This window comes from Bufo bufo, chromosome 3, assembly GCF_905171765.1.
Source record: "Bufo bufo chromosome 3, aBufBuf1.1, whole genome shotgun sequence".
Taxonomy (NCBI): Eukaryota; Metazoa; Chordata; class Amphibia; order Anura; family Bufonidae; genus Bufo; species Bufo bufo.
The window spans coordinates 444,661,732-444,673,581 of record NC_053391.1 but is presented as its reverse complement, the minus strand read 5'-3'; the positions used below and the strand labels follow the sequence as shown (position 1 = coordinate 444,673,581).

Genomic DNA, 11,850 nt, shown 5'->3' with positions numbered 1-11,850 from the left:
GTGACCATCCAGCAAGAGGTTGTAGATTGTAGAGAAGGCAGCATAAGAACGAGAACACACTTTGAGAATTCAAAATGTCTTTATTAGGAAAGATTACAGTGTGCAGGAATTGGTGGTTTTATTCACAGTTTATTTAGCTGTAAGCTGGGGTCACAGACATTTTAGAAATGTGTGCATTTCCAAAAGGAAAAAACTCTGTATCCCAAGTCCAGCCACGCTCTATGGCTACAACCAAGGCATGCCCCCACAAAATGCAAGCTTTTTTTTTCTCAAGCAGCGGTTAAAACTCATGAGGCTTCTACGCTCTACTTCATCAGCCATTCCAGTAAACATTGCGTAGTGGAGCTAAAGCTTACATCCACGCTAAGCTGTTTTCACTCCACTATGTAACATTCATTACGAGTCCAATAATTCACAGAAGGAGGCATCTACATGTGCCAGTTTTGTGGCTTTTTACTGCAAAACGGCATCAAAAAGCTACAAAACCAGCTTGTGTGAATACACATAACCTGACAGCAGCTTGGAAATCAGCAGATAAGGCCTCTCAGAGGCGAACTAAAGGGACATCCATTCACTCCAACATAACCAGACAAACGCGACATACAAACGTCAAATCGCCTCCATAATCAACAAGGGAGAAAACAATCACTACTAAATGATTTATCCTTCGTAGCATGCATAGATTTTCATTCTGCCCAAATAGTTTGGATTACATTACATTTATAGAAAAGCTGCTATACATAGTAAGGAGTAATATTAGCATGCCTGTGCCATACATTTTATAGTGAAGGAGCCCATACGCCCTCAATAGGGGTTATGATTATATGAGTGCAGGACAATAGTCCCGCGGGCCAACCGATGCGCACAGTGTCATAGTAACCTATGATGCTGTGCGCTCCCGTGCGCACGATGTATGTCGCTCTGGGACATATGGCCTTTTCACGAACCGTATGTCTCGGAGGGCATACGGTCGTGTGCAAGGGCCCTTAGATTGTGGGCTGGTAGGTTCCACCCACAATGGGGGCATTTACAACCAATAAACCTTTACGACTGCAATACATCTGGTTATTCTCAAAAGCAATTTATAATTATTAGGCGAATTTACAATCAGCATATATAGGTTGGACTGTATCATTTGACTAAAAAGTCTTTAAAAATGTCTCTCCATACAAAAGAACTTCAATTCGCATCTATATATTCCTGTAAAACTGCAGTAAACTTTGTAGCAGTCAGTCTTTCACATTATCATAGAAAATGGCAGCAATTTTTGGATATATCTTTCTAAATGGTACTCCATCACAAGGCAGTGGCGCTTCAGCTGCCACAGTGGATGGTTCTGGTAGCTAGGTTCATCAAATGATAAAGACACGGTCTCAGACTGAAGGTCAAATCCTGAGAATAGAGAAATGTAAGACAAAAAACATTGCAACTTTGCATGAAGTAAAAAAAAATTAAAAAGAATAGAAACTTAGCAATAGAGTCTTATGGCCAACTAGGCCACAATATGACCTGTTCCGATCACTACACGTTAGGCTACATTCACACGTCAGTATTTTTTCTATATCCCGATTTTCGGTCCGTTTTTTGCGGATCCGTTGTTCCAGAAAATGTTTCCGTATGTCATCCGTTTTTTTGCGGATCCGCAAAAAACGGAAACATGTATAAATTTCAATAAGCAAATAAAGTTGTTTGGATTTCTTTGAAAAAAAATTGAAAAGAAAAGTGAATAAAAGTTTATAAAATAAAAATTTAAATTTCCAGGAACGGAATCAGCATAAAACGGATGACATACGTAATGACATACGAATGTCTTCCGTTTTTTGCGGATCCATTGACTTTGTATTGTACCAGGATCCGATTTTTGCAGAAAAGAATAGGACAAGTTTTATATTTTTTCGGACATGCGTAACGGAACAACGGAAACGGACAGCACACATTGTGCTGTCCGATTTTTTTTCCAGGACCCATTGAAAATGAATGGGTACAGAACTGGTCCAGATCTGTTCCACATAAAACGGAACAGATCAGGAAAGAAAAAACGGACGTGTGAATGGACCCTTAAAGGGAGTCTGTCACCAGATTGTGACCTTATAGACCGCTTACATAGCGCTCTAGCATAGCAGTCTATGATTCTAATGGTACCTTTGATGTTTGCTTGTGAAGTTCCCCCAAGGCAAAAACGGACTTTTATTCATATGTAAATTAGGGCTCGCAAGTGCCCAGGGCGGCGTTCACCTCGTTGGTGCCCAGGCTGTTCTGCCTCTTTTCGTCATATCTCCGCCCCAGCCTCTTCCTCTGCCCGCCCCGCTCTTCCTTTGCGTCCTCCTTCTCTGCAGCGAGATCCCGCGCCTGCGCTATCCATTGCTTGGCCGGGGCATGCGCACTGCGATGCCCATTGTGGGTGTCTCTGGTCCGCCTCCTCGCCGCTGTTTCTCGCCGTTGGCCGGCACATGCGCAGTAGCTACTGCGATGCCGTGCCCACAATGGGCATCGCAGTGCGCATGCCCCGGCCAAGCAATGGATAGTGCAGGCGCGGGATCTCGCTGCAGAGAAGGAGGACGCAAAGAAAGAGCTGGGCGGGCATAGGAAGAGGCTGGGGCGGGGATATGACGAAAAGAGGCAGAACAGCCTGGGCTCCAACGAGGTGAACGCCGCCCTGGGCACTTGCGAGCCCTAATTTACATATGAATAAAAGTCCGTTTTTGCCTTGGGGGAAACTTCACAAGCAAACATCAAAGCTACCATTAGAATCATAGACTGCTATGTTAGAGCGCTATGTAAGCGGTCTATAAGGTCACAATCTGGTGACAGACTCCCTTTAATACCATCTTTTCAGCATCTATTTACACAAGATTTCACATTGTAAAAGACAAAGCAGGTAAATGACTCCACTTTCTGCATGATGCTACCTTAAAAGGGGTTCCCATAATTCATTTTAATCCCTAAAGTATTAAAAGGCTGGCTATAGCCATTACAATGTCATTTATATTTTTCTAGCATAATAAAAATGCCCGTTTCATCAATTTTGCTTCCCTGTGTTGCCCCAGCTGCTGCTGCTGGTGGCAAGCTCTGGACAGAATCAGTCTCCTTCTCCCTCTGGCAGGTGGCTATATAGCTTATTCTTAGTTCTCTTGCAGAAAGTCTTCTCACCTATACTGCAAGGCTGCAGCAGAAGCTATGCTGTTTTTGACAAGCAGATGAGAAAGTTATATCTATTGGCTCCTCTGCATTGAACAGAGGATGATTATGATGACACACTGTTTTGGAAAGAGTGAGCGAGCATGTGTGTCCACCAGTTCAGAAAGCACCTCAACTGGATTGGAAGTTTTCTTAAAATATATATATATAAAATAAAAAATAAAATCAAACAGTAATTCCCTGTTCAGCTACAAAAATCTCAAAACTCTGGTGGCAACCCTGAGTTCCTCTCAGCAGCCAACAGGTCATTTGCCATTGCAATACACTGTATGTAAAGGAGATGCAGACTACAGACTGTTGCAATAAGCTGGAAAGAAAGATGCTCTGTTGTGCTATGGAGAATCTCCCATTTCCAGTGCAAATCATTTAGTTATTAACAAAAGAAATGCAGTTCATACAGTTCCTTAATATTGTGTCCATAGTACCTACAAACTGGAGGAACCCTTTAAAAAGGATTTACTACATTCTACCTATTTCAATTGGTCTTTTCAGCCACTTTTTACAGTGCAATCTGTGTATCTGCATAGCAGCAGGTTCTGTGTTTACATTGAATCCCATCAATTGATGGCTCATTTGATCTCCTGAAGCCATATATCAGTGTGACAAGAATTGAGCTGGAATAAGTATTTATGAGCTGTCAAGTGTTCAAACAACTGGAAATGCACTCTCAATTAACCCCTGCAGTACAAGAACTGCTGGAAATTTTAAATAAAAGACCAATAGAATAAGTATCCCAAGAATACACCAACTGTCTCAAGCTGTTCAGTGACATGCATAGAGGCGAATGTAAAACCATATACTCCATATATGCTCACACTTATTGTGAAAAGACCAAGGTGCTTTATTATGCCCTATCTGAGAGCAGGATATGATAGAGGGGAGAAGCGGAGTTCTGTGACATATACAGGGAGTGCAGAATTATTAGGCAAATGAGTATTTTGACCACATCATCCTCTTTATGCATGTTGTCTTACTCCAATCTGTATAGGCTCGAAAGCCTACTACCAATTAAGCATATTAGGTGATGTGCATCTCTGTAATGAGAAGGGGTGTGGTCTAATGACATCAACACCCTATATCAGGTGTGCATAATTATTAGGCAACTTCCTTTCCTTTGGCAAAATGGGTCAAAAGAAGGACTTGACAGGCTCAGAAAAGTCAAAAATAGTGAGATATCTTGCAGAGGGATGCAGCACTCTTAAAATTGCAAAGCTTCTGAAGCTTATTCAACGAACAATCAAGCGTTTCATTCAAAATAGTCAACAGGGTCGCAAGAAGCGTGTGGGAAAACCAAGGCGCAAAATAACTGCCCATGAACTGAGAAAAGTCAAGCGTGCAGCTGCCAAGATGCCACTTGCCACCAGTTTGGCCATATTTCAGAGCTGCAACATCACTGGAGTGCCCAAAAGCACAAGGTGTGCAATACTCAGAGACATGGCCAAGGTAAGAAAGGCTGAAAGACGACCACCACTGAACAAGACACACAAGCTGAAACGTCAAGACTGGGTCAAGAAATATCTCAAGACTGATTTTTCTAAGGTTTTATGGACTGATGAAATGAGAGTGAGTCTTGATGGGCCAGATGGATGGGCCCGTGGCTGGATTGGTAAAGGGCAGAGAGCTCCAGTCCGACTCAGACGCCAGCAAGGTGGAGGTGGAGTACTGGTTTGGGCTGGTATCATCAAAGATGAGCTTGTGGGGCCTTTTCGGGTTGAGGATGGAGTCAAGCTCAACTCCCAGTCCTACTGCCAGTTTCTGGAAGACACCTTCTTCAAGCAGTGGTACAGGAAGAAGTCTGCATCCTTCAAGAAAAACATGATTTTCATGCAGGACAATGCTCCATCACACGCGTCCAAGTACTCCACAGCGTGGCTGGCAAGAAAGGGTATAAAAGAAGAAAACCTAATGACATGGCCTCCTTGTTCACCTGATCTGAACCCCATTGAGAACCTGTGGTCCATCATCAAATGTGAGATTTACAAGGAGGGAAAACAGTACACCTCTCTGAACAGTGTCTGGGAGGCTGTGGTTGCTGCTGCACGCAATGTTGATGGTGAACAGATCAAAACACTGACAGAATCCATGGATGGCAGGCTTTTGAGTGTCCTTGCAAAGAAAGGTGGCTATATTGGTCACCGATTTGTTTTTGTTTTGTTTTTGAATGTCAGAAATGTATATTTGTGAATGTTGAGATGTTATATTGGTTTCACTGGTAAAAATAAATAATTGAAATGGGTATATATTTGTTTTTTGTTAAGTTGCCTAATAATTATGCACAGTAATAGTCACCTGCACACACAGATATCCCCCTAAAATAGCTAAAACTAAAAACAAACTAAAAAACTACTTCCAAAAATATTCAGCTTTGATATTAATGAGTTTTTTGGGTTCATTGAGAACATGGTTGTTGTTCAATAATAAAATTAATCCTCAAAAATACAACTTGCCTAATAATTCTGCACTCCCTGTAGGTTTATATGATAGAGAGGAGAAGCTGAGCTCTGTGATATACAGGTTTATACGATGGAGGGGAGAAGCTAAGCTCTGTGATATAAAGGTTTATATGAAATAAGGGGAGAAGATGGGCTCTGTGATATATAGGTTTATATAATAGAGGGGAGAAGCTGAGCTCAGATATATAGGTTTCTATAATAGAGGGGAGAAGCAGAGCTCTGTGATATACAGGTTTATATGATAGAAGGGGAGAAGATGAGCTCTGTGATATATAGGTTTCTATAATAGAGGGGAGAAGATGAGCTCTGAGATATATAGGTTTCTATAATAGAGGGGAGAAGCTGAGCTCTGAGATATATAGGTTTCTATAATAGAGGGGAGAAGATGAGCTCTGAGATATATAGGTTTCTATAATAGAGGGGAGAAGATGAGCTCTGTGATATATAGGTTTATATAATAGAGGGGAGAAGATGAGCTCTGAGATATATAGGTTTCTATAATAGAGGGGAGAAGCTGAGCTCTGAGATATATAGGTTTATATAATAGAGGGGAGAAGATGAGCTCTGAGATATATAGGTTTCTATAATAGAGGGGAGAAGCTGAGCTCTGAGATATATAGGTTTCTATAATAGAGGGGAGAAGATGAGCTCTGAGATATATAGGTTTCTATAATAGAGGGGAGAAGATGAGCTCTGTGATATATAGGTTTATATAATAGAGGGGAGAAGCTGAGCTCAGATATATAGGTTTCTATAATAGAGGGGAGAAGCAAAGCTCTGTGATATAAAGGTTTATATAATATAGAGGGGAGAAGCAGAGCTCTGTGATATATAGGTTTATATGATAGAGGGAGAGAAGATGGGCTCTGTGATATATAGGTTTATATAATAGAGGGGAGAAGCTGAGCTCTGAGATATAAACCTATATATCAGAGGGGGAGAAGCTGAGCTCTGTGATCTATAGGTTTATATGATCTGGGTCATATAAAACAGTAAAAAAAAAACAGAGTAAATCCTGACATGACTCTTATGAGACAGCAAGAGTCCTGGTTACCCCACCCATACAGAATTATTGACAGCTCTGCCTGCATCAGTGTGTACATAGAAGGCTGTCAATCATTCCGTATGGGTGGAGGAACTGTACTGTTTTACCTGTACTGTTTTACCTAGGAGTCATGTCAAGATTACTCTGCTTTTTACTCAGAAATCATTTTCCAAATATAAACCTATATATCACAGAGCTCATCTTCTCTCCCTCATATTCTGCTCTACGATATGGCAGCATAAATCCCTTGACTGGTTCTCTTTAAATAACTAGGTAAGTAAACAGAAAAAACGTCGTGGCCTGTAACATATATGTCAACATAGTCTGGCAATAGTCTCCTTTGTACCAACACTAGACGTACATTCAGCATTATTAAAGCTTAAAACACAACAGCTGGAGTGAATCACAGAAAACACTTGGAGAACATAAATAATTAACAGCAAATTCCTAAAAGTAAAGCTGGATTTAGACGGACCGTTCCTTCCCGATAACTGCCTGCTCTTTAGTGGAGGTGAAGTGCTGCATTTAAGCGCAGCTATCACTTCCACTGTATGGGAATGAATAATGGCTTCCACCATTGTTCGACTTCGTCCTCATACAGATTCATTGCTTATGGGCAGCAGATCGCTGTTCACACCGCACAATCTGCTGCCCAAAAAACAAAGATTGAGGGGTCCGAATGAATGATTATTTCATCCCATGAACGAGCATTTTGATTACTCATCGGGTGATCTGCGGCACATTTGCATAGGCAGATTATCGGGAACGAGCGTTCGTACTAATTTTCTTCCTGATAACGGGCCTGAAAATCAGGCCGTGTAAATCCAGCATTAGTCATCATTTTCTGAATCAAATTGCCTCTCCAGCAATCTACACTGTCCTTTGACACGATGCTGTGTATAACACATTTAATTTTAACCCCTAACCTATACTCATCCTATCAATTATAATTCATATACATTCTTTGGTTTATATCAAATGCCATACATAATGCCATAGGAGATATATATAATCAAATTCCTTCTTCCTGCTTTACTAAAAAAAAAAAAAAAAAAGTGTGCTGAAAATGATTTTGCACATACTGTTTTCTTGAATGGCAATGGAATAAAAAAAATAAACCTGGAGAAATCATTAAAACACCATATAAATTAAGAAGAATAATACAGTAAACAATTGTAAGAAAGTGTGCTGTGCAGATCGTCCACATAACAGTTAAATAGGCACTCTGATTTTTATATTTTTTTCAGTTTGAGAGACATTTAGGTTCCAGTTTCACAATCGAGACAATTACACAAACACTAGGAAATAAGGAGGAATAAAGTGCAAATCTGCAAAGTTTGTTGAAGATCCATCAATGACCTTCGAACTACCGAAGCCCTGACCAGCTGTGGAGATAAGAGGCCCATCCAGCTGGCCGCGCTGCAGACTCTTCTTCCCCTAAAACGCAAAAAAAACAAAACATAAAAACAATCATTAATCTGAACCCCACGTGTTTGTGACTGGTGAAGATAAGGAATTAAGGCTACTTTCACACCTGCGTTGGTTGCGGATCTGTCTGGTATCTGCACAGACGGATCTGCGCCTATAAATGTAAACAATGGTATCCGTTCAGAACGGATCCGTTTGCATTATTCTTTTTAAAAAAAGTCAAAAACGGATCCGTCCTGACACATTGAAAGTCAATGGGGGACGGATCTGTTTTCAACTGCACCATATTGTGTCAGTGAAAACAGATCCGTCCCCATTGACTTACATATGCAAGCAGCGTTTTGGTGTCCGCATCCAGAGCGGAATGGAGGCGGAACGGAGCCAAACTGATGCATTCTGAATGGATCCTTTTCCATTCAGAATGCATTGGGGCTGAACTGATCAGTTTTGAACCGTTTGTGAGATCCCTGAAACGGATCTCACAAACTGAATTCAAAACACCAGTGTGAAAGTTGCCTAAGCCGTAAACACAAACTTTGGAAGCTTAGGAAGCAAAATTCTCCTACATTATACAAAATGTGCCAAAAAGTAGAATACATGGCTGGTGTGTGTTAAAGGCTATGGACATCTTTGGGGGGGGATTTATTTATTTATTATTGCTTTCTTTTTAAAAAAATATTCATCCACTTTCCCAGTATACCAATGTAATCCGTGTATTTGCAGAGCAGCAGGGTTCCAGGTTTACATTTAAGCCCGTCATCTGATGGCTCATGTGAATCCCTTATCGGTCATCTCCGAAAGCACATAAACACTTATTGAAGTCAAATTCTTATCAGTGTGACAAGAATTGAGCTTTAATGGGTATTTTTGAGCTGTCAAAGAACAGGACTACAGACTGAGCAGGCAGCTCTACTCAATGAACCCCTTTAGTACAAGAACTGCTGTAAATGGAAAAAAAAAAGATTTTTAGCCCAAAATGAATAGCCCCCAAAAGGTATCCACAGCCTTTAAATGTATTTATCCTCTTTTTAACAATTACAAAAATCTCTGCAGTATCAAACAGTTGACAAAGAAAAAGGGAAGTGGCTATAGGTCTTAAAATCAGAGCTGAACCCAGACATATCCACCCTCCATGCTCCGATGCTCTCCCTTGCCCTGCACCGAATCGTGCAGGAAAAGGGCTTTTACCATGGCTCTCCATGGGTAAGCTAGGCGAAGGCTTCCTCCTAGCAGTGAGCCTGGTGACATCACAGTCACTAATGGGCGGGTTTTTAGCACTACCCTACCCGGTGACATCACTGAGAACACTGCTAGGCGGAAGCCTCTGCCTAGCAGTGAAAAATGTAAACAAAAAAGCCCTGCCCTGTGCAATACAGCACAGGGAAAGGGAGAGCATCGGAGCATGAAAAAGGGTGGATATGTCTGGGTTTCAGCTCTGAACCCAGACAACCCCTTTAACATTTACAAAATGTACAAATCTCCCCAGCCTCCTTATTTTCCAGCCCATTCATGCAATGCACCATGTCCTACCCTGAGCAATGGCAAACAGTTTTCCTTTCTCTTCTGGACTCAGCTGCAACATAGTGTCTATGACTGGAAGAAGACTCTGCCTTTCGCTGCCTGCCTTCAGAAAAATGAACTGGAGCAGGACATTTTTGAGATATTCCAAATTTGCAACAGATTTTTCTCTTTCTTGATTCCTTTCTAGGCGGCGGATTTCATTCTTGAGGAGCTATAACAAGAAAATGTGGTCACACAAAATGTAAAACAAAAAAAGGGGGAAATTAACTGAACTAAAATACCTTTCAAAACCAAGCCACCCAGCAATTGTCTGATTTGCGTCCACCTTGATGGACTAATATAACATACTGTACCTAGCAAGGTCATGTTTCCAGAGCAGATCTGTGCCCTGGCTAATAGAGGGTCACCCAAACAGTGGAATCCTCATGGTGACAGTATACCCTTCCAAAAACATAATTATAGGTTTTTCTCTGGAAAAAGAGCAGTAAGTGCGGACTTCATTAGCTGCACAGCATTATTGCTAGCTATGTAGACTAAGCAGGATTTGACATTTTAAGGGAATCTGTCAGCAGATTTGTACCTATGACACTGGCTGACCTGTTACATGTGCGCTTGGCAGCTGAAGGTATCTGTGTTGGTCTGGTGTTCCTTTAAATGACAGGGCCAGGCAGTGAAAACGTCATCACGCCTGGCTGTCAAAGTGCAGAAAGTACGGGAGTTGCAGAGAGAGCTGAGCCTCTAGGTGTAAAGGCAAAGCCCATGTTGCTCCTAGAGGCTCAACTGCATATATTAAAACATCACTTTCTCAGCAATGCTTTCACATATGAACATGGGACCAACACAGATGTCCTCAGCTGCCAAGCGCACATACAACAGGTCGGCCAGTTTCATAGGTACAAATCTGCTGACAGATGCCCTTTAACAAGTCTATTGAACCTCCAACAATACATTTCCTACAGAAAAACACAGTTGTGATAGACTGGTAGAAGAAACTTACTGTTATTTGCTCCATGAGCACAGCGTTGGTTGCCTCTGTCTCATGCAGAAGACCACTCAGATGGTCAACACTCTTTGACGTTGTGTTGAGCTTCTCGGTTAATTCTTCTTTGGACATTTCTGGATGCCACTGAGGAATATCTGCAGCTGCAAACAGGCACAAATTGAAAGCAACCAATTAAGACTGGGTTCTCATGTTGTGACCGAAACAGCGTCGACATGCAGATTGGCACCGTTTTCAAGTTAATTGAATCTAGAAACAACTGATTGTTAAAGGGTTTCTGTCACTAGAATTTCCACTATTAAACTGGCTGACATTAGCAATATGCTAATGTCTGCTGCACCTAACTCTGCTAATCTTGTGATTATCCGTGCCCCCGTTACTGCAGAATTCTTACTTTTATAATATGCAAATGAGCCTTTAGGAGCAGGGGGGCGTTGCTCCAGCACCTAGAGGCTCTGTTCTCCAACCTCATTACACGCCCTCGAAGTCTTGATTGACAGGGCCAGGCAGCGTGGGGAAATTTCACGCTGTTCAGTATTCGGCGCAGGCGCGGTGAGGGAAGGATGCTCGCCGGCTGCCAGCTGCCGAATACTGAACGGCGCGAAATTTCCCCAGCGCACAGGGGCGGCTGGAGGATACGACAGCTGCCTGGCCCTGTCAATCAAGACTTGGGAGGGAGTGTAATGAGGTTGGAGAGCGGAGCCTCTAGGTGCAGGAGCAACGCCCCCCCTGCTCCTAGAGGCTAATTTGCATATTATAAAATTAAGAATTCTGCAGTAACGGGGGCATATATAAATCACAAGAATAGCACTTTGCCAATGTCAGCCAGTTTAATAGTGAAAATTCTAGTGAGAAACCCTTTAATTGCCTGCACGGAAAACTTGCTTAGTTGCAAAAGTGCACGCCCATTAACAAGGTAACTCATTTCAGTTTCAATTCATTATGTGTCTGGGTGGTCAGGATGGTTTTGGCGCATGGTCGCCACTACATTGGTTAAAGGGGTTGTCCGGGTTCAAAGCTGAACCCGGACATACCCTTATTTTCACCCAGGCAGCCCCCCTGAGGCTAGCATCAAAGCATCTCATGCTCCGATGCGCTCCCTTGCCCTGTGCTAAATTGCGCTTTTGTTTTCAATCACACACTGCCGGGTGTGTTCGGTGACATCACCGGCTCTGATGGGCGGGCTTTAGCGCTGCCCTAGCCGT

The 11,850-nt window shown here is 42.2% G+C and overlaps 1 protein-coding gene and 1 long non-coding RNA gene across 5 annotated transcripts in view; one reads left to right on the top strand and one right to left on the bottom strand.

Moving 5' to 3' along the window:
- Window positions 1–867: 867 nt before the first annotated feature.
- Window positions 868–11,850, bottom strand: part of GCC2 (GRIP and coiled-coil domain containing 2) — an 82,287-nt gene continuing 71,304 nt past the window's right edge. For 2 of the 3 annotated variants that reach the window (XM_040425059.1, XM_040425062.1), the window contains exons 21-23: window positions 10,643–10,788; window positions 9,655–9,856; window positions 6,315–8,133 (exon numbers count right to left, since the gene is read on the bottom strand). In XM_040425059.1, the coding sequence (XP_040280993.1) occupies window positions 8,063–8,133; window positions 9,655–9,856; window positions 10,643–10,788 (419 nt within the window). In that variant the 3' untranslated portion in view covers window positions 6,315–8,062. Of the gene's footprint in view, window positions 1,393–6,314; window positions 8,134–9,654; window positions 9,857–10,642; window positions 10,789–11,850 lie in introns of those variants that run through there. The other variant, XM_040425060.1, reaches the window with a different exon arrangement.
- LOC120995693 lies at window positions 5,667–6,311 on the top strand. 2 transcript variants are annotated; one of them, XR_005777650.1, is made up of 2 exons: window positions 5,667–5,712; window positions 5,841–6,311. It is a non-coding gene; the product is annotated as an uncharacterized LOC120995693 (long non-coding RNA). The 2 variants fall into 2 exon arrangements; XR_005777651.1 differs by having other exon boundaries at window positions 5,667–5,755.